At 40.5% G+C, this 23288-nt stretch overlaps 1 protein-coding gene across 1 annotated transcript; it reads left to right on the top strand.

Annotated features, from left to right (window-relative positions):
• On the top strand, positions 1 to 23288 carry dhx29 (DEAH (Asp-Glu-Ala-His) box polypeptide 29). The gene is made up of 28 exons (XM_061733671.1): positions 1 to 269; positions 2004 to 2077; positions 2181 to 2294; positions 2370 to 2499; positions 2582 to 2721; positions 2806 to 2949; positions 5380 to 5506; positions 5644 to 5802; positions 5956 to 6124; positions 7228 to 7348; positions 7446 to 7847; positions 8936 to 9202; positions 9295 to 9438; positions 10171 to 10347; positions 10488 to 10628; positions 11392 to 11536; positions 11634 to 11754; positions 11846 to 11930; positions 12710 to 12798; positions 14528 to 14656; positions 14863 to 14938; positions 15724 to 15948; positions 16086 to 16222; positions 19732 to 19822; positions 19896 to 20192; positions 20899 to 21030; positions 21255 to 21351; positions 22686 to 23288. The coding sequence occupies exons 1-28, from the start codon at positions 107 to 109 to the stop codon at positions 22739 to 22741; spliced, it is 4152 nt and encodes a 1383-aa protein (XP_061589655.1). The 5' UTR covers positions 1 to 106; the 3' UTR covers positions 22742 to 23288.

Below are 23288 nucleotides of genomic sequence, written 5' to 3'. Positions count from 1 at the left end.
CTCTCTTCGCCACCGTCGTGTTTCTCCTGCCGACACCTCCGCACTGATGCCTTGCAACGACATTTCCACATAGTTTTTACACAAAATAAGCAGGCGGCTCAACAACATGGGTGGAAAGAAGAAGAAACCAGGCAGCCATGCGGGTGCAGCCGGCCTGGTCGGCCCGGCTTCAGCCTGCAGGAGCGGCGCCGGCGCGGCGGAGGAAGAGGCGAAGAAACAGCCGGCCAGCGAGCGACCCGCAAAACCAGCCAGGGAGAGCAAGTCTAAAGGTGGGGATGTCTGGAAATGCAGCAAATACACCAAATACACCAAATACACCATGCTTCTTTCCACTGTGCCTATCAGCAGTAATAAACACCACTATCTAGTGCAGTGGTCCTCAACATTTTTTCAATTCAATTCAATTCATACTTTATTAAAGACACATCTTGAGAAGAGGTCCATAGTACCATTAAAAAATTATACATATAACATACACGATATAAAAGACAACAACCTATGATATAAAAGACAAAAAACACAATACAGAAGACTAAAAAACAACAGTGACACAAAAAGAAAACAGTGTCAGGCGCAAGTGTAGAGACATGAACGCCAGTGGTTCCACGACGTAGATGTGAACCTTTCAGTGATGGACCCCCTGCGAAATTTTTTTTCAGCCAAGTAACCCCTAACCAGCGCAAAGCACTTTTGGTTGTAAAAAAAAAAGACCTAAAACAGTGCACTGTGCCATCAGTAACTGATTTATTAAACATAAAAATATTGCTGCTACGCTTCAACCACGACTCCATCGTTGGTCCAAGTGATTGACAGGTGAAGCCAGGTGATTGACAGGTTAGGTGGAACCATCCTGGTGTGGGGGATACTCTGCGGTTTTAGGATAATAAGTTGAATATAAAATTAATTTTATGAATTTAGACTTATATTTTCCTCAATTATTTATGAAATATTTATTTTTAAAGGATTTTTGCATGGATGCTACTTTTTAAATATATGTATATTTTTAAATCTCACGTACCCCCTGGAGTGCCTTCACGTACCCCCATTTGAGAACCACTGATCTAGTGCATATATGCGTATATCTGTTCATGATCTGTTCCTGGAGCCAGCATAATGACTTTTATCAATTAACCTGCACAATATACTCCTATGGTAACCGTTTGTAGGCAGGTAATCCGTTTTCTGAAGAAGCATTAAAGATTGGTTTGGAATTTGTTTTATTCTTAAGAATTACACCGGGCAGCACGGTGGCTTGGTGGTTAGCACTGTTGCCTCACAGCAAGAAGGTCCCCGGTTCGACTCCCAGGCCCAGCAGGGTCTTTCTGTGTTGAGTTTGCATGTTCTCCCCGTGCTTGCGTGGGTTTCCTCCGGGTACTCCGGCTTCCTCCGACAGTCCAAAAAACATGCATACTAGGTTAATTGGTGATTCTAAATTGCCCGTAGGTGTGAGTGTGAGTGTGTCTGGTTGTTTGTCTGTATATGTGGCCCTGCGATGGACTGGTGACCTGTCCAGGGTGTAACCCCTGCCTCTCGCCTGAAAATAGCTGGCTCCAGCAGACCCCCGTGACCCTGCAAAGGATAAAGCGGGTATAGATAATGGATGGAATTACACCAACTTGAATGTTTTGAAAAGACCAGAAATATATGTTGATGGAGTTAGATAATATTAAAATGGACGTATAAACGTTTTATTTATTTTTTTTACTTTACTTAACAAGAACAAATCAGATGTCAAAATAAATACATCAGATTGAGAGAACAATCACACGTCCTATTAAATTAAGATTGCATAAAGGGAAAGGAAAAAAATAAATTACTATAAAAATAAATAAAAAAAGATTGAGTGTCACGGTTTGGTTTAACTTCCTGTTTTATTTTGAAACCCGTGTCCTTGTGTTTCAGTTATGTTTTGACTTCCCTTGTTTCCAATCTGCTCTGATCATCTGAACCTGTGTCTCAGGTGTGTATTTTTACTGTTTTTTTATTTTTTATTCCCACATCAGCTCCGAAGACTTACAGTCTTTCCAATACGGCTCAGGCGGACAAAGGTGGGGTCTCAGAGAAGTCAATCCTTAAAGTAAGGGCTACATCTTTGTCTTAAAAGTCACATCCTGTTTTTAAATGAGTGTCATGTTGAAATAAAATGTTGACGATTAACTATTTTTACATTGCTAATACAGGTGTTTATCCAAGCAGACCTGGAGAAGAAGATCATCAAGTTGATCAACGACTTCAGACAGGAGAATGGGGACAAAGGACCCATATCTGGCAGACTCACAAGCAAGAAACTACTGGTAGAGCGAAGTTTTTATTCATCGACATTTAGATGTGGTATTGAAACTGACTGTTGTAATGTCATTTTGCTGCAGGACCTGTACACCGCTCTACAGAAGTTCAACTTCAAGAGAGAACACATCGAAGAGGCGATGAAGAGTAGTGTCCTGTACGGAGGCGACCTCCACTCTGCTCTCGACTGGCTCTGCCTCAACCTCAAAGATGGTAACGGAGCATCAAGAGCCGCTCAATTGTCAATACCAACGCCATTCTTGAAGCTGATCCTGCATGTCATCTGTTTTACCAGAGGAGTTACCAGATGGTTTCAGCCAGCAGCTGCAGGAGGAGGTCCAGAAGAGCCGGCCCAAATTCCAGCCTCCTCCCCAGCAGAAACCTGTAGCTCCGAGCCCCAAAACGGTCAACAACACTTGCAGAGAGACCAGCAAGGTTTGTCTGATTAATCACACCAGTATAGGCTGACACGTATAGGTTTTGTGACTTCACATTTAAGTATTTTGTGGTGTTTTCTAGACTACAGAGAAAGATGATGCTGACGTGAAGGACTGGATCTTAAGGTATGCAGAGCAAAGCAGTGATGATGATGATGATGAGGAGGAGAAAGAAGAACAGGGGAAGAAAACACACAACCCAGAAATGGAGGAAAAGTTCGATCCAGTAAGTAAACTTAAAGCAATTGAACAATATTTCATTCATTCACAAGGGGACATTATATTGGTGCAGTGTAAATTGCAAACTCATCCGTTGCACATTCCCCATCACAATCAAGGGAAGAAATGGTTTAAACTTCCTCGTCTTTTCTCACCATTTTGGTGAGAAACATCCTTGATGTTTCCTCTTTAATCCATCTGGATTTGAGGCATTTTTCTGTGAATGTGAAACGCTCAAACAGTGTTTTGGACAGCAGCCCTCAGGTGATGCTCGAGGAGGAACTTTAAATTTAAAGCCTCTGTGGTCGGTACCAGTGGCAGCTGGTGCAAAATGTTTTTGGGGGGGTGTAATTGACCTTGGCATACAAAGGGGATGTAACGGTACACAGAAGTCACAGTTACGTACAAGCTTGGTACAATGGGGAAAAAGGAAAGGTAGAAAATAATATTTTGGTCCTTTTTTAATTTAGAAAAATGTAACTATCCAACAATGGCTTATTGGTCATAAGTTTTAGGGAAGCAGTTCAGTTCTGCTGCAGTGGAAACAGAAAACTGAACATAAAGTAGGGGTTTAACATTTCAACAACTGTTATTTTATATTGTTTTTCTCTTCCTGGTTTGGGTTCAGTTTATTTTACACGAGAAGAAAAACATTAACATTTCCATTGTTCTGTCTGGAATTTATAATATTTGAAAAGGTAACGTTCCTTCCTTTCAGATAATTGATCAACAAATATTATTTCAAAAGGAAGTGTTATTTAACCTATTTAAAACAAGCATAAAAATCTGGTTTGTGTAGTTGTTTGATCTTCTAATATAGACGGGGAATGAATTGTGCAATCACATTCGATTAAAAACAACACACGAGTCTCGATACTGATCGGTGATCCATTGCTGATAACTGAGTTTTTGAGACGCACACAACTGCGTCCCATTACAAATATAATTCAAACCAATTAAAAGAGATCCTCAGGTCACGTGTTTATCAAATGTTTGAAAGTTTACACTGGATTCTGTTTGAGCAGCGCCCCTTACTTGCAGAAGTAAATAAAATAAAAAACATTTTTTAACCAAATAAATATTTAAACAAAATTTAATTACTATTGACAGTCAGCCACAGACTAAAATATTATCTTTTTTTTACTAATTATTTACATTTTACAGGTTTTTTATTTTATTTTGATTTTTTATTTTTCATCTCTTGATTTGATGGGGGCGGCGCCCTCTACTGACCAGCCGCCACTGGTTGGTACCTGTGCAGATCAGTTTTTCAACATATGTCCACCGCTGCATCCAGAAATGTAACATAAAAAGTGCTACACAAAGAGGAAGCTGTTTAGAGTTGAAGGAGTGCAGAGACTCGTGAGTTCTGTGGTCAGATGAGTTCACGCTGAAAGATCCTACATCTGGTTCCGTATGTCGGAGATGAGACGGGTCACTAGTGTTGTTTTTGTTAATCTGTTTCAATTTTAGTTTTAGTCTAGTCTTTGGGTCGAGCTATCATTTTAGTTTTTATTAGTTTTAGTCACGTTCATTCTCCTTTTTAGTCTTGTCAAGTTTCAGTCGACTAAAAGTCTGAGCATTTTAGTCAGAATTGTCCAGGACCATTTTAGTCTAGTTTTAGTCAAAGATTGTATTTACTCAAACCCATTTTACAATTCAAACAAGGTTATCTTATTATAATGTTATTGTTACCTTATAGACTCAAGAATACATTAATTCCAGATACAGAAGACTCTAATTTGAGTTTACAACATATTTATTTTTCTAATTTCTCTCCGTCTTTTTCTTTTTCAACGACACATTTGGTTTTTCTTTTCCACATCTATGTAGGAAAGTTTATCCAAAGATGGATCTTCTTCTTCTCCAGCCCCAGAGAAGATCCCTGCGTTTCTCTCTGTAACTTTGTTTTTAATTGACGTGAACCTAGAGCTCTGTGTTAACGGCATCAGCCTCTAACTCTGCAGCTGCATCTTCTGGATCTGATTCCCCGACTGGGATTGAGGACTAACGTCACCCAGCAGCAGAACTAAACCAGAGGAAACTGAAAACATGGAGATTAAGGATCTTTGGTAGAATGTTTGAAATGAAGACACATTTTTGCAGAGTTTTTATTTTGTAATCTACATTTAAGTCTCGTTTTTTTTCCTCTACGATATTGCATTATATATTATCATCACATGACCAGCATTTTCGTTGCGTCTCGTTTTCCTCAGGTCATAAAGGTTCGTTGACGACGATATTTAGTCATGATTTTCATTGACGAAAGCAACTTTACAGATCACCTTGATTGTTTTGTGTGTCTTGATCTTACAATAATGTTGTAAGTAATGGTTCAAACAAGCTGAGAAATTGCAGATGGAAGATTTTATTGCATTTTACAAAAACCTTTTGGAAATGTGGATGGTGTTATGACATGTATTATGTCTTCTTGTAGAATGACAGGTATTTGGTCCTTACTGCTCAGCTGTATGACACTAAAGAAATGGCAGCCACTGCGAAGGCCAAAGGAGACAAGGCGGGTCAGAGGATGGTGCAGGACAGAATACGGGTCATACAGCAAGGTGCTCGATTTCAGATTAATCTCCAACAACCGTGTCCTGTTTTACTTCTCTTCTAATGTCTTCTTTCACAGCTGCAACCAGAGCAGCCAAGAGTGACATGTTAACATGTCACTCTTGACATGTTTTTCTTTTTCTAGAAATGAAACACCTGGAGTCCCACCCTGTGTTCAATCCAGCTATAAAAGTGGTGGATGCACCCCGAAAAGAGAAAAAGATACTTCCTGTCGGCGACGACAAAGAGGACCTCAGCTTCAATTTGTTTGAACGAGCGGAGAAAGAACCTCCTGCAGAGAAAGGTCCATCTAAGATCAAGTCACAGTCGTTTATCAAGTAACAGAACAAGTGAAAAGTAACTGTAGCTTTTATTTGCAGATGTTACAAATGGAAAAACGTCACTGATCTTTGCGTTAAAAGGACATGTTGACCCCGAGTTATGTTTTTCTTTCCAGTCGTGAAAAAGAATGAACCAAAAGACATCCGCAACTTTGATTACACGGCACGCAGCTGGACGGGAAAGTCCCCCAAACAGTTCCTCATCGACTGGGTCCGGAAGAATCTGCCCAAAAGTCCAGCGCCAACTTTTCACAAGGTTGCCGCTGGGAAATACTGGCGATGCAAGTAAGCACATGCTTTTTTTTTTTTTTTTTCAATTTGACTGGCTGCTAGGGGTGTAACAATATATCGTGCCACGAAATTTCGCGATACAAAAATATCACGATACGTGTCGTGGAGGTGACAAAGTGTATCGCGATATTTGGTTATTAATATTAATCTATTGTGTTGACAGTAACGCGCATCCGACCGCGACCGCGCGGACCAAAATCCTACTCTGCTCAGAAGAAACTAGTCCCGTTTTGAGCTCTGAACCTTTACTTATGTAAGTCTGGTGTAGAGTTAACCTTACCTTATTAAATTAAACCTTTTTGGGGTTGTGAGTAGGATAAACACGGAGACAACTTCTGCTGAGTTCCAGTGTACTTCAATGTCCGCTCAACAGTGTAGGATTTTAGAACATCAACACAGCATCTAGTGCTGTATCACTCCGCCCAATCTAAAACATATTAACAACTACAGATAAACTGACTAGTGTCATTATAGTCCCTGATTTACAGAATATAAAGAATATATTTATTAAATAATGAACCCTGAATTACCAAAATAACCTTCTTAACAAAAATAAATCTCCTCTTACACTTATAAGGTGAGCATGAATCAATCTTTTTTTATGATGTAAAATTGTATGTATTTATTTACTTGTATTTATTTATTTAATTTTAGTTGTTAAATTTCTGGAAAAGAAAAAAGTCAAATCATACATCGGAGAGACTATTCAGTTTGTGGCTAAATATTTTTACTTGTATGAAACTGAAGATGCATAATGCAAACCTGACATTTACTTTTAGTTCAGTTTGTGGAAAATGTTTGGCCTGGCTTTCTCTTTAAAACTTAAACAGTTATAAAGCATTACAAACTGTAACAATAGGGCAAACGCACAGCATTATTTTGTGTCTTTCAAATAAAAGACAATTTCCTCATGACTACCTCATTCAAGGTTGTTAAAAAAATACTGCTATAATATCATATCGTATCGTTATCGTGACCTCAATATCGTGTATCGTACCGTATCGTGAGATTAGTGTATCGTTACACCCCTACTGACTGCTGATAAAACTTTTTTTTAAATTTTATCTTGACCCTTTGTGTGTTGATGCATGCAATAGGGCCCGTGTTCAGAGAGTAGATGATTTTTTGGAGGTTTGTCCAACCATCGTGACTGAAGACAGCATGCAGGCTCAACATCTGGCTGCCACACTGGCCCTCTACAACCTGGTGAAAGGACAAGTATGTGTTAACACATGCAGGATGTGAGACCTTTACCCATATTGTCTGCTTGATGTCAGCTTGAGACCTCTCTGCCCTCCTTTTGTCTGCCACGCAGTCGGTGCACCAGCTCCTACCTCCCACCTACAGAGACGTCTGGCTGGAGTGGAGAGACGGCGAGCAGCAGCGACGGGACGAGAGCCGGACGGCTGCCAACAAACCCCGGGACCAGTTCATCTCCCGGCTCTTAACCAGGCTGAAACAGCAGCAGGAGGTTCAGGGTCTAGGGGAGCAGTCCGGGTCGGAAAGGCAGGAGACGTTTGGGACGGACGGGGGAAGGGAAGAGGAGCCTGAGGAATCCTGGGAAAATCTGGCTGGTCTTGATATTGGGGAGAGAGGAGCAGAAAAGGAGGACAGGTGTGAGAAGCGTGGAGGGAAAAGGGAAAGCGCTGCGGGGCTTGAAGCTGCCAGGGAGCTCTTTCTGAAGCTGAGGAAGTCTCCACTTGCTCACAAACTGCAGGTAGATATAAACCCTTCTCCACGTGGTTAATTTCTAGGGGTGTAACAATATATCGTGCCACGAAATTTCGCGATACAAAAACGTCACAATACGTGTCGTGGAGGTGACAAAGTGTATCGCGTTATTGGGTTATTAATATTAATCTATTGTGTTGATAGTAACGCACATCCGACCGCGACCGCGAGGACCAAAATCTTACTCCGCTCAGAAGAAACTAGTCCCGTTTTGAGCTCTGAACTTTTACTTATGTAAGGCTGGTGTAGAGTTAAGCCTTACCTTATTAAATGAAAACTTTTTGGGGTCGTGAGTAGGATAAACACGGGGACAACTTCTGCTGAGTTCCAGTGTACTTTAATGTCCCTCAACAGTGTAGGATTTTAGATCATCAACACAACACCTAGTGCTGTATCACTCCGCCCAATCTAAAACAGACTAATCACTACAGATAAACTGACTAGTGTCATTATAGTCCCTGATTTACAGAATATAAAGAATATATTTATAAAATAATGAACCCTGAATTACCAAAATAACCTTCTTAACAAAAATAAATCTCCTCTTACACTAATAAGGTGAGCATGAATCAATCTTTTTTTATTATGTAAAATTGTATGCATTTATTTACTTTTATTTATTTATTTATTTAATTTTAGTTGTTAAATTTCTGGAAAAGAAAAAAGTCATATCATACATGAGAAACGATTCAGTTTGTGGCAAAATATTTGTACTTGTATGAAACTGAAGATGCATAATGCAAACCGGACATTTACTATTAGTTCAGTTGGTGGAAAATGGTTGGCCTGGTTTTCTCTTTAAAACTTAAACAGTTATAAAGCATTACAAACTGTAACAATAGGGCAAACATACAGCATTGTTTTGTATTTTGTGTCTTTCAAATAAAATACTTTTTTCTAGTCATATGTTCCTAATTCAAGGTTGTTTAAAAAAATACTGCTATAATATCGTATCGTTATCGTGACCTCAATATCGTGTATCGTACCGTATCGTGAGATTAGTGTATCGTTACACCCCTATTAATTTCACATTAAATAAAACTGTATCGCTCAACTGGTGTCTTAACATTCAAGGCGGAGCGAGAGCAGCTTCCAGTCTTTCAACACCGAGGTCGTGTCATGGAGGCTTTGCAGCGCCACCCTGTGGTCGTGGTGGCCGGTGAGACGGGCAGCGGCAAAAGCACTCAGATCCCTCAGTTCCTCCTGGAGGAGATGCTGACTGGAGGGAAAGCTGCTGAGCCCTGCAACATCGTGGTGACCCAGCCACGCAGGATATCGGCCATGAGCTTGGCCAGCAGAGTCAGCCAGGAGCTGGGCTGCGAGAGCGGACCAGGAACCAAGGTGAGCGCACTCTCTGGTGTTAAGCGCTCTGACTATCTCTGACTGCATGCTCCATTTCCCATTTAATTGACTTGCTTTTGTGTTGCATGCAGTCTTCGCTGTGTGGATACCAAATCCGGATGGAGAATCAGTCTGGCGAATGGACCCGCCTGCTGTATTGCACGACTGGAGTCCTGCTCAGGAAGCTCCAGAATGACAGACACCTAAGCTCCCTGACGCATATCATTGTGGACGAGGTATAAACACCTTTCTTTTAGGGCTGGGCGATATATCGAGATTTTAATATATATCAATATATTTTCAAACGCGATATGGTACGAGACAATATCGTTTATATCGATTTAAAAAAATATATATATATTTTTTTTTTTACATTTTTTTTGTTTATGATTTTGATATAGCTTATTTTGTGATAAATTGACTTGAATGTTTTTATTTGAGATTTGCACAAATGTTTTGTTATTTGCACAACTGTCAACCTCAGTGGAAAAGTCTGCCTGTTACTGTCTACATTGTATTAATTGCACAGTGTATTTTAATTTAATTGTTAATTCAGGAAAGGGATATTTGTTTTATTTTATTCAAGAAGCATTTTTATTCTATATATGCAGGCAGTTTATTTTTATTTCATTTGTTTTATACATTTTGATATTGTGCAGACCTCTGTTAATAAAGTACCTGTGTGACATTTGACACGAGGCTTTGTATTAAAACTGACTGTTTTTTTAAGGGTTTGCCTCAGAAAAAAATGAAGCTAACAGAGATGCTATGCTATAATGCTTTGGGGGAAACCCCAATTATGGCACACAAAAAATATCAATATATATCGAGCATCGCCATCAGCTAGAAAATATCGAGATATGACTTTTGGTCCATATCGCCCAGCCCTACTCTTTCAGATGCACAAATATGTTTTAAGGCTAAAGTGTTCAACCCCAGCCCTTTCTACGTCAACTCCGTCTTCTCAGGTCCACGAGCGGAGCGTCCAGTCAGACTTCCTGCTAACCGTCCTCAAAGACGTCGTAATGAAGAGGTCCGACCTGAAGCTGATCCTCATGAGTGCCACAGTGGACTGCAACAAGTTCTCCAACTACTTCAACCGCTGCCCGGTGATCAACATACCAGGCCGAACGTTCCCAGTGGAGGTTGGAGTCCAACTTCGTTTCTCTTCGTTTTATTCGGAACCCGATTTAACTTTAGCCCTTTTCATGTTAATTTCAGTTTTTTGAAGTCTGTCACCATCGGAGAGCATTTACAAGGAAATGGGATCCGGTTTTGTTTCCAGGTGTATCATTTAGAGGACATCGTGGAGCAGACGGGATACGTTCTGGAAAAGGACTCGGAGTACTGCCAGAAAATCCTGGAAGATGAAGAAGAGGTCTCCATCTCTGTCTCGCAAAAAGGCGGCAAAACCTCGCAGCACCAGGTAGGGGTGGTGGGGGAAACTGTGAAAATCTTTGAGGATTTTTTTTTTGTTCAGTTGGCAGAACTTTTATTGATTTAGATTTTTCGTCCAAGATGCACTAGTTTTAGAGCAGGTCACGCAGCACATGTTGCTATAGAAATGTGCCACTTATGTGCTTGTCTTCTCTGAATGTTAGACGATTTACACACCGGATGACTCTGACTTATAAGGCTCTTCTTGGCTTGGTTCCTGTTTATTTATGTTTATTTCTCCAGAGAACTAAAAGCAGTTATGCTTTAAGGTCGAATGACACTTTGCACCTGGCTGTTCCTCGTGTTCGGACTAACTCAGGGGGAAAAAAGCTTTTAGTTTCTGTGCACCCTCTGCGTGGAATACCTTACAAAATGAACTGAAAATGCCTGAACTTGTTTCTTTTGAAGCCTTTCGCTCACTTCTTAAAAACCGTTGTTTTTAAACTACATGTGACCGTGTTCCTAAATTTTAAATTATTTCTGAAGTTGTTTTTTACATATTATTGAAGTCACCACTATTGCACTTTATTCGCTAACAGTTTGCACTCTCATTTTAATGTTTATTATGTTATTGCTGTTATTTGTGTGTGGCGTGTGCTGCTGCCTTCCTTGGCCAGGTCACCCTTGGAAAAGAGGTCTTGACCTCAATGGGTCTTTTTTATCTGGTTAAATAAAGGTGAAATAAAAAAAAAAATGTGCAGGTTTTGTCAATTCTAAATGTTCATCTGTTGCTTCCTGCGTGTCTGCACCAGGAGGTGATCGTGAGGGACTCTTGCTCTGGCTGGGACCTGGGTCCCGACCTCGACCACTTCAGTAGCAGGACTCGTCAGGTGCTGCAGTATATGAACCCTAATAAGATCAACATGGACTTACTCGTTGACCTCGTCGACTACTTAGGTACAAGACATCACCATTTGTGTCGAGCAGCGCAGATTACATAATCCCACTCGTGTTGACTTAAACGACTGCGATTCTTTTTGCGTTTTCGTTCCAGACAAATCTCCACAGTTTGCAAGTTTGGACGGAGCCATCCTCGTGTTCCTCCCCGGTCTGGCTCACATCCAGCAGCTGTACGACCTGGTCACCTCAGATAAGAGGTTCCGGGACAAGAACAGGTGACATACTGAAATACGCTGTGATCCAGTAATGGATAGATCAGTTATCCTGGTCTCTTTGTCTCACAACGGGTCTTAAAAACCTTTTCAGGTACAGAGTTGTTGCTCTTCACTCCACTCTTTCGTCCAAGGACCAGGCCTCTGCGTTCACAGTGCTCCCTGCTGGAGTTAGAAAGGTACATGTGACTGAAGCGTAATTCAGAAGTAATGTATATAGTTTATATCAGGGGTCGGCAACCCGCGGCTCTAGAGCCGCATGCGGCTCTTCAGCGCCGCCCTAGTGGCTCCTGGAGCTTTTTCAAAAATGTTTGACCTTTTTTTTCCTTTTTTTCTTCTTTTTTTCCTTTTCTTCTTTTTTTCCTTTTTCTTTTTTTCCTTTTTTTTCTCTTTGTTTCTTCCTTTTTCCTTTCCTTTTTCTCAAAACTTTCAACTTTCTCAACATTTTGACTTTTTCCTCAACATTTTGACTTTTTTCTCAACATTTTGACTTTTTTCTCAACATTTTGACTTTTTTCTCGACATTTCGACTTTTTTCGACATTATGACTTTTTTCCTCAATATTGTACTTCAGCATTAATCTTGACATTTCAACTTTTTTCTCGACATTTAGACTTTTTTCTCGAAGTGCATAATGAAAAAAAAAAAATCTTCCCCCAGTTCTAACTAATATAGAAACATGCAGCATGTGTTGTCTTCATTCTAATTCTGATACAAGACTTTTCACTTTTTGCGGCTCCAGACATATTTGTTTTTTGTGTTTTTGGTCCAATATGGCTCTTTCAACATTTTGGGTTGCCAACCCCTGGTTTATATAGTTATATTAAATATATATAGATATAGTTTGTTTTTATGTAATTGCATCTTCATTTTCACCTGACTCTGCTTTGTGTTTGGACTTTTTTTTAAATAGAAAAACACATCCTTGTAACTATTTTCTGCTTTGTGCCTCTTTCAGATTGTCTTGTCAACCAACATTGCTGAGACAGGTGTGACCATACCTGATGTTGTGTTCGTCATTGACACTGGGAAGACCAAAGAAAATAAGTACGTTTGATTTCAGTGTTATAGTTGGCCCCTGTTATGTTGATCCAAAATTTGAGACCTGATATATTACTTCAGACAGCGCTTCATCTGCGTGGGTGTTTCTGAACAGAGTTAAAGACAAATCTCAGCAGATGTAGCGTTTAACATGTCTGACAAGTCTGTTTTCATCTCCGTTTATGCAGTTTAATGCATTAAATAATTCAAAAACTATCCCAAATCATCCTGAAGAGTTCGTACACTGAGCACTGAAGTCATTTTCATTTTAGCTTCATTCAAAACCAGATTAAAGTGCAGGCTCTTCTTCAAAGTGGAGGAAGAATTTAAACAGGAATTTGTGTGATTTACGTTTCTATTCATGGATTTAACAACCAGATTTCTCAGCTTGTTAAAATAACTACTTTTACAACTCACAGTTGAGGAGCAACATTCAAACGTCGGCGCGGCCAAACGATGATTCAGTTAGGAAAGAAAGTACAAGTAAAAGAAGTGTTAATGGAATATATTTACTTTTAAATATGGGATGTGAAATTATCTCCAAATTAAGGCAGACCTTTCAGTTAAAATGTCTTGTAGTATTACAAGGCCTAAATGTTAAAAACAAAAAGCCCTGGTGTAGCAGGAAGTATTTCAATTCTTAACACTTTCACATAATTTCTACGTGGCGGTCTGAACGCAACACAAAAACGATGCGTTTTTTCTGTGGCTGCGTTTTGGTGTTTAGTGTTCAAGCTGCAGCTTGAACAGATTTAGATCAGGTGACTGATACAGCTGTTCAAAATTTCACTTCATTTTTTGGTGCAGACATTTCTTTTCCCTGAAAATGATCCAGTCTGTTGCTGCATTTGTTTTCTTTTTGCTGCCTGAGGATGTTAGGCTTCACTTTGAAGGCTCTTTTGGTCATAATTTGTGGTTCACAACGACCTCCAAGTGTAAATATCACCATGGATGACAAAATAACAAAGGACCACTCAACACTAAAAGTCAGTCCCTTCGAACAGTGTACCATATTTTCCGCACTATAAGGCGCACCGCATTATAAGGCGCTACAGTAGAGGCTGGGGTTACGTTCTGCATCCATTAGACCAAGGGTCGGCAACCCTTTTTTTTTTTTTTCTCTTATTGCCCTCAATAAATATATCTATAAAAAAATAAATAAATAAATCCAGGTCGTTCCAGGGTCTTATACTACCCTGTTAGGCTTGCAACTGGGGCTGGGGAGCTAAAACCCTTGAAAAATAACTGTTTTGCAGCTTCTTGCGTGTGCTGGCACTCTGTAACTCCAGTGTAGTTAATTTTGCCTGGAGTGAGGAGACCCATCCAATATGGCGGCCACGCTGAATTACGTTCCAGCATGTCATGAGACGTCTACGTATATATATCTATGGTTGCGAGACCTGTTACGGCTCAATATTGATACATATATAAGGCGCACCGGATTATAAGGCGCATGGTCAGCTTTTGAAAACATTGAAGGCTTTTAGGTGCGCCTTATAGTGCGGAAAATACGGTACTTGCTTTAAAGAGCGTCCTCCTCACGTTTGGACGGGGATACTTCTCAAGCCGGGAGTCTGAGGTTTAAGCTGGTATATTCACACATGGCAGTGACATTAATATGTTTTTAAGTACGTCTGATGTGGCAAAAGTTGTGTCGGGGGCCTGAGTGAACCACTTTAAGAGAGAAAATGGTAGTTTTTTGGAAGATCTGACTTAATCCGGGCTTGTTTTTCAGGTACCACGAGAGCAGCCAGATGAGTTCTCTGGTGGAAACGTTCGTCTCTAAAGCCAGCGCCTTCCAGAGACAAGGGAGAGCCGGACGCGTCCGAAACGGCTTCTGCTTCAGACTTTATCCTAAGTTCAGGTACAGAAATCATTCATTCAACATGTTGTAGAAGAGGAACACAGTTAAAGGAAGAACCCCTGAGATATCAAGAGGGGAACTACACTGTTTCATTAGTTCATTATGCAGGGATTCAGATGGAACCAAAAGAAAAAAGACTGAAAACAAACCCAACATCTCCCTGTTTTTGGTCTTGTTCTCCTCTTATTTATCCTGTTTGACTCCAGGTTCGATAGCTTCATGGACTTCTCTGTCCCAGAGATACTGCGGGTCCCACTGGAGGAACTCTGTCTTCACATCATGGTAAATAATAGGGCTGGGGATCGATTCAAATATCAAGAATCGATTCGATTCCGATTATTAAGATTCAGAATCGATTATCACGATCCGATTCGATCCGATATTGATTTGGGTTACTGCTAATAAAACTGTTTTTTGAGCTGTTGCATGAATTATATGACTGTAGTTATGCAACATATTAATACTAGTATTATATTGAGATTCAACAGCAAGTATTGGCAGCTAATGATGCTGTAAGGACCAATCAGCTCCCAGAATGCTGATAGAACTGAAACAGAAACATCATGTGTGTCAGAATTTTCAAACAGATCCAGGGAGGAAACAGAGACGGATGAAATCGGTTTTATTTTTTCCCCATTTATGAGAATTTGGTTTTTAACATTTATGCAAATGTAACCCCAAGACAGTATATAAAGCAAAGAAATATAGACAATTTATGCAATTATAACTGAAAACTTTAATGTTTTCATACCTTTAAACATATTTAAAGGCAAAAACATGGCACCAGTTATTCTCGTGTCCAACAAAACATTCCTTTTTTGGGGATAAACAAAAAAGTACCAAAAGTTGTAATGTAATGATGAAAATTTCTTTTTTTTTTTTTTCATTTATTTATTTTTTTAAATCGATCTTTAGACATATGAATCGATTTTTAGGAATTAATATGAGAATCGATTTAAAATAAGAGAATCGATTTTTTTCAACACAGGCCTAGTAAATAAGTCAATCCATGTATCTAGAAACAAAAAACCACACACCAGACAAATGAATCTTCTTTCCCCTCCTAGAAATGTCAGTACGGCTCCCCGGAGGACTTTCTGAGCCGGGCGCTGGATGCTCCCCAGCCCCAGTCGGTCAGTAACGCCGTCAACCTGCTCAGGAAGATCGGCGCGTGCCATCCCACCAGTCACGCTCTCACCCCTCTGGGACACCACCTGGCGAGTCTTCCGGTCAATGTGAAAATCGGCAAGATGCTCGTCTACGGAGCCATCCTCGGCTGCCTGGAGCCCATCGTACGTCCCACGGCCTCATCATTCAGCAGACTGGTCTACTGATCCTGTCCAGCTGTGTGGCGTTTGCTCTTATGTCATGAGGTTATTTCTCATTTTGGTATTATTTGTTTGATATCTGAAGAGAGGGTTTCTTTCAGGCAACCATTGCAGCAGCCATCACAGAGAAGTCGCCTTTCTCCACACCAATGAACAGAAAGGATGAAGCTAACCTGGCCAAAGCTGCGCTAGCGACAGCCAACTCTGATCACCTGACCATTTACACTGCATATCTGGGGTATGGACAGTTTATTTTTCTCTAAACTTAAAAGGCAAAGGCCGTGGTAGTGGTCCCACCTCTTTTAATGGCAGCATTAGTTCAACGCAGGTGTCAGGAAATGTTGCAAACTCAACAAAGAGGTTGCTTACAGTGGCGCAAAAAAGTATTTAGTCAGCCACCAATTGTGCAAGTTCTCCCACTTAAAAAGATGAGAGAGGCCTGTGATTTTCATCGTAGGTACACGTCAACTATGAGAGACAGAAAGGGGGGAGTTAATTGATAAATTCCTGGGTAAAATAAGTATTTGGTCACTTATAAACAAGCAAGATATCTGTCTTTCACAGACCTGTAAACTCTTCTTTTAGAGGCTCCTCTGTCCTCCACTTGTTACCTGTATTAGTGGCACCTGTTTTAACTGGTTATCAGTATAAAAGACACCTGTCCACAACCTCAAACAGTCACACTCCAAACTCCACTATGGCCAAGACCAAAGAGCTGTCAAAGGACGTGAGAAACAAAATTGTAGACCTGCACCAGACTGGGAAAACTGAATCTGCAATAGGTAAGCAGCTTGGTGTGAAGAAATCAACTGTAGGAGCAATTAGTAGAAAATGGAAGACGTACAAGACACTGATAATCTCCCTCCATCTGGGGCTCTAGCAAGATCTCACCCTGTGGAGTAAAAATGATCACAAGAACGGTGAGTAAAAATCCCAGAACCACAGGGACCATAGGGGACCTAGTGAATGACCTGCAGAGAGCTGGGAACAGAGTAACCATGAATACCATCAGTAACACACTACGCTGCCAGGGACTCAGATCCGGCAGTGCCAGACGTTCCCCCTGCTAAAGCCAGTACATGAAACCAAAATACAACTTTTTGGTAGAAACTTCGTTGTGAAAGAGAAAGAGAGCTGAGTTGCATCCAAAGAACACCAAACCTACTGTGAAGCATGGGGGTGGAAACATCATGCTTTGGGGATGTTTTTCTGCAAAGGGACCAGGACGACTGATCCGTGTAGGGAGAGAATGAATGGGGTCATGTACCGTGAGATTTTGAGTGAAAACCTCCTTCCATCAGCAAGGGCATTGGAGATGAAACGTGGCTGGGTCTTTCAGCATGAAAATGATCCCAAACACATCGCCCGGGCAACCAAGGAGTGGCTTCGAAAGAAACATTTCAAGGTTCTGGGGCCTCATTTATCAACCGTGCGTAGAAAAGGTTCTAAATTCTATCGTAGGAATCAAATTTAGAATGTTTGTAAGTACAAAAAAATCCGTAATTATCAAACGTGCGGATACCGGTCGTACGCACACTAGTAAGTAATCAGTGATGATAAATTCCACCTGTTCTTAACTGCCATGCTCGTGCATGGTTAGTGTCATTTGCATTCAGAAACGCCTCTAATTGACCATATATGGTAGCAACAAACCCATTAATAATGCGTGAATGGATTCTTTCCCCCTTAAGGTGCGGGTATGGTTCTGCGTCACACACACGCAGAGCACACGGCGCACCCGTGACGCCGTCACGAATCGTTCAGAGTTCTCCGTCTCTCCATTTGGTCGCGGTGCAGTACCCCCCGCGGCCACTAGTTAGCGATCTTTTTCTGAATGGTTTATCCGACTTTTTCCGGTCACAGTAAATCAAAGAGATAAGGACAACTATTGTGCAAAAAACAAAAACAAAAAAAATCACACATAAACGAAGAAAAAAGCCCTGGAATTTCACTACTGCTTCAAACCGGAAACCGGAAATGCTTCGCTTTCAAACGAACCAATCACAGCCCTCTCAGTCTGCGTGTGGTCGCCGTCTCCTCGACGCGTAGTTACAATTTTCGGGAGGTGCACGTCACTGACGGCGCATGTGACGGCGTGTCCTCTGCGTGTACAAAAACCACACGCCGTAGACACGGCGTCGTTTTGACGCAGAAGCATAATTCAGCCTTTACCTGGGGCCTCATTTATCAACCGTGCGTACTCACAGATGTGTGCGTAATGTGTGCGTAAGAACAATCCCGCTCCAACATTGGTTGTAAATCACAGCATAGATCCATCAGAATGTTTTTGGGGAAGCGGTACCTGCTGAGAAGCCACTCTGCTCTCACTGAACAGATCAGTACGCTCTTTGAAAATGCGCTCTCTTCGGAGCGCACGGTTCTCCAAATCCTACTCCAGTGCAAGATAAGCCATGGTACTTGTATTTTCTTTTCAGGTCGTCCTGCCACAGCTGTCTTTTATAGCTTGTCACACCAATTATTCAAAATGTCTGCTAAATTACTAATTGAGAATTTGTATTAATTAGAGGAAACGGGGAACATGTATGAAGTTTGAGATTGTTGAACACTGTGACTCTTTTAATGGATTCTATATGTAATTTCACTGTTCTACCACTAGATTTTGTGTTGTAAGCATGGTCAGAGTTGTGCTTAAAATTACACACGTTCCTACGCACAAGTACAAGTTGATAAATTCCATACTTTGCGTGGGAATGTTCTTACGCACACATTACGCACACATCTGTGCGTACGCACGGTTGATAAATGAGGCCCCTGGAGTGGCCTAGCCAGTCTCCAGATCTCAACCCCATAGAAAATCTTTGGAGGGAGTTGAAAGTCCGTGTTGCCCAGCGACAGCCCCAAAACATCACTGCTCTAGAGGAGATCTGCATGGAGGAGCGGGCCAAAATACCAGCAACAGTGTGTGAAAACCTTACAGAAAAAGTTTGACCTCTGTCATTGCCAACAAAGGGTATATACCGTATTTTCTGGACTATAAGCCGCACCTGCATATAAGCCGCATCCTCTCTATTTTTAAACAAAAATAATTTTAAAAAGTTATATAAGGCACACCTGCACACGCTCCATTTAAAAAAAAAAAAAAAAAAAAAAAAAAAAAAAAAAGGGTATACAAGCCGCAGATATTTATGTTGTTAGATTAGATATTTACTACATGTACATAACGATTTTGAACTGTAAATAATGTACATGTATGTACCTAAATAGATCCTTTCCCAATAGTGTCTTTTAACACGGCAGCAACTTTGCTGATTAAAACGGGACAGAACCAAGAGAAAATAACCGGTATTTATTTATCTGTTTGAAATCTGCTTCTACCTACTTCTATCTGCTAAAGAAGAAGTAGTGTATTCTTCTTTGCATTTATTTTGTCTTAGTTTTGATTCTAATTCCGGTTAGAGCGCCCCGAGCGGTGGAAGAAAAATCCACAGAATAGCCGCACCTTTGTATAAGCCGCATGGTTGAAAACCTATGAAAAAAGGCTTATAGTCCAGAAAATACGGTAACAAAGTATTGAGATTAACTTTTGTTATTGACCAAATACTTATTTTCCACTATAATTTGCAAATACATTCTTTAAGAATCAGAGGATGTGATTTTCTGGATTTTTTTTTTTTTTTTTTTTCCATTTTTTTCCTCATAGTTGAGATATACCTGTGATGAAAATTACAGGCCTCTCTCATTTTTCTCATGTCTCTCACTGTATGTGTTTCCTTTTTACTTTGTTAGGTGGAAAAACTCCCAGCAAGATGGGCAGAGAGCTGAGGTGTCGTACTGCAGGAAGTACTTCCTAAATCGAACTGCTCTCATCACAATAGAGGTAACATGAAAGTTTAATTTCATAAATTTTTTTAAATTGCATTCATTCAGTCTAATCCTCTAAATCCCCACAGGATGTGAAGCACGGACTGATGAGGATGATGGAGCAGGCAGGCTTCTGGTCCTCCTCTTCCTCGTCTCACTCGAAGCAGCAGGCGACTTCGCTGTCCAAGCAGCAGGTCACGGTGCTGAACGCGGCTCTGACGGCAGGCCTCTACGACAGCGTGGCCCGCGTCCTGTTCACACAGTCCGTGGACGTGCTGGAGCGAATCGCCTGCACGGTAGAGACGCCTCAAGGAAAAGCTCAAGTTCACCCTTCATCTGTGAACCGCAACCTGCAGACGCACGGCTGGCTTTTATATCAGGAGAAGGTGCGGAAGATGAGCGTGTGGTAGGGCTGGGCGATATGGACCAAAAGTCATATCTCGATATTTTCTAGCTAAATGGCGATACTTGATATATATCGATATTTTTTCTGTGCCATAATTGGGGTTTCCCCCAAAGCATTATAGCATAGCATCTCTGTTAGCTTCATTTTTTTCTGAGGCAAACCCTTAAAAAAGCCAAATGAAGGTACCTTTATTAACAGAAGTCTGCACAATATCAAAATGTATAAAACAAATGAAATAAAAATAAACTGCCTGCATATATAGAATAAAAATGCTTCTTGAATAAAATAAAACAAATATCCCTTTCCTGCATAACAATTAAATTAAAATACACTGTGCAATTAATACAATGTAGACAGTAACAGGCAGACTTTTCCACCGAGGTTGACAGTTGTGCAAATAAAACATTTGTGCAAATCTCAAATAAAACATTCAAGTCAATTTTGTCACAAAATAAGCTTTATCAAAATCAATTTATTTATTTATTTTTTTTAAATCGATATAAACGATATTGTCTCGTACCATATCGCGTTTGAAAAAAAATATATATATATATATATATATATATATATATATATTAAAATCTCGATAAATCGCCCAGCCCTAGCGTGTGGTCTGTACTTTTTGTGTTTGATTTTATGTTTTTTAATCAGCAATACGCAATAATGTTGATGGATCTTCCACACAGGTGAAATACACCAAGATCTACCTGCGAGACACAACTCTGGTATCTCCTTTCCCCATGCTGCTGTTTGGAGGCGACATTGATATTCAGCACAGAGAGAAACTCATCACCTTAGATGGATGGATCAGCTTCCAGGTCAGAAGTCACAGACATTACTTTAACAGCTCAACAGATTGCAAAGAGTTAGAGTAAAATTAGCATTGATCTTTTGAAAATTTTAGTCACAATCTTTTTGAAACAACTTCCCAGGAAACTCCCTGGTCCAGTCTAAACTTCTGTTAAACTGGATCCGGGGGAAGTTTTTTAATTAATTAATTTATTAAATGATTAAATTAAATGTTGCTTGTACCTCTTTCAAGGCGCCGGTACGGATCGGTGTGATCTTCAAACATTTGAGGAAACTGATGGACTCTTTGCTGGAAAAGAAGTTGGAAAACCCCAGAACCAAACTTGAAGGTAAATCCAGACACCATAATGTTTTCTTAACTTGAATCAACAACACCATAATTAAAAAATATTCTGTACAATATCTAAATGGTTACAAGAAAATCCTGCATGCCTCGCCTTATAATGCTCTCACACCGTGTCCTAACTGCATGCGACGCGAGCGAGCGTCAGCGACAAAAACAATTCCATTGCTTTGTTTTCTATTGGACTGTCCAAACTGGCTGCGAGCGACACAGTGCTGCGCAGCGCGACGCGGCGCGCCGTTTTGAGCTGGACTTTTGTCGGACGCCCGGTTTCTATTTTCTTCCTGTCGCTCGCGTTGAAAGCCGGTTGAAAGCGCTGTAGGAAATGGTCATTTCAATACAAGAACCTCAATAAAGTGGCAGCTGGCTGGAGGGAGATGGACAGGGAGCTGGAAGGTTCTGATAAGATAATAAGATATAATAATAAGATAATGTAATAATAGGATATTATTTCTTTCTGCTACTTTTTTGAGGTTTTTGTAGTGAAATGAGGAGGTATCATAGAGATAACTTCTCATTTCAACTAACTGGATCAGCCGTTCCTCATCCATGACCGTTTCCTACAGCGCTTTCAACCGGCTTTCAATGCAAGCGGCAGGAAGAAAATTTAAATATCACAATATCAAGCTTGTTTTCTGTTTAGAAAGTACAAACGTAGGAAGATTACAAGTACTCACCCATCTTTTACTTGTCTCTTTACTCTTTTAGGAGTTATTTTAGGAGTTTCTTTCAGGAGCGCATGGGCGGGTAGTGCGGTGAATAAAGCCTGATTTATGGTTCCGCGTAAAATCGACGCCGTAGGGTCTGCGTTGGTGTAACGCGGAACCATAAATCAGCCTTTAAAAAAGCAAGTTTCAGCTGTCAATCAAAATAACGTGGGGGGCCCATAACGCTTTCAATGTGGACAGAGAGCGTCATTGTAGCCTGAAGAATTTGTTAAGTCAAATTTGGCTTTGAGCTTGATGCAAGAAACAAACTCCCTTACCACACGTGAAGTCTAATGCTGATTAATTTCTTTTTTTATATCTACTATAAATATCATCATTCAGCTGTATGTAGTGGATGAAGGCTGGTATCATTACATTATATAACTATGTCAGCGACAGCTTCCATAATTACGCCGGGATGGGGGCGAAAAAAGGCAGCTGAAGCAATTTATTTAAAAAAAGACAAAAAGAGGAACAATCATTCACCTGTCGCCTTATAATGACGTGCACATACTGTAGACAAGTTACAGCGTAAGATAAAACTACAGTCCGCAGTTACAATTAAAATCCAAACAGGTGTTGGGTCTGACTTATTACCGTCTCTCTGCTGCAGGTGAAACAACCATCCAGATGATTCTGGATCTGATCAAATCGGAGCATGCTGTCTAACCATCATGGAAGCCGCCGCCAGAGAAGCTGCACATTTCAGATGTTCCCAGGCCTTTGCTTCTCCAGTCTTTGTCAGAGTTCAGGATGAACCTTGCAGACACACACTTCCCCATGATCAGATGTGTGTGTGTGTTCACATTAAAATGATGGGAACCTGGAACTCTTGACTCACATTGACTACGTTTACATGCAGTCAAAATGCGGTGCTTGATCTGGTCTGGCGTTCGTACAAATGCTGCTTCGCACAACTTTTCGCTCACCTTTTTGTAAATCTCGCTATCCCGGTACTTTCTACCGTCTACAAATGTCAAAATGTTCATACCTTTCATTACATTTATGAAGGCAAGGCACATTTATTTATAAAGCACATTTCACATGATGAGCATGGACTCGATGTGCTCAAATACATAAATAAACAAAATTACAGGTTTACAATAACAGAAACAGACAAAGGTATGTCAAGAGAAAAACAACAATAATTCAATTTTAACAAAAGTGCGATCACTCAGCCAACCATGTACTTTATTCAAACGCCTGTGCAAAAAGG

This window comes from Cololabis saira, chromosome 11 (assembly GCF_033807715.1).
Source record: "Cololabis saira isolate AMF1-May2022 chromosome 11, fColSai1.1, whole genome shotgun sequence".
Taxonomy (NCBI): domain Eukaryota; kingdom Metazoa; phylum Chordata; class Actinopteri; order Beloniformes; family Belonidae; genus Cololabis; species Cololabis saira.
The sequence above is the reverse complement of the archived record's forward strand: the minus strand, read 5'-3'. Positions and strand labels throughout refer to the sequence as shown.

What these genes read in the sequence shown, in the direction of transcription:
- dhx29 (XM_061733671.1), top strand. Translation starts at nt 107, where the DNA reads ATGGGTGGAAAGAAGAAGAAACCAGGCAGCCATGCGGGTGCAGCCGGC. An exon ending in GCAAAACCTCGCAGCACCAG is followed by an intron (nt 10,629 to 11,391) that starts GTAGGGGTGGTG and finishes TGTCTGCACCAG; the next exon opens with GAGGTGATCGTGAGGGACTC. An exon ending in TCCCTGCTGGAGTTAGAAAG is followed by an intron (nt 11,931 to 12,709) that starts GTACATGTGACT and finishes TGCCTCTTTCAG; the next exon opens with ATTGTCTTGTCAACCAACAT.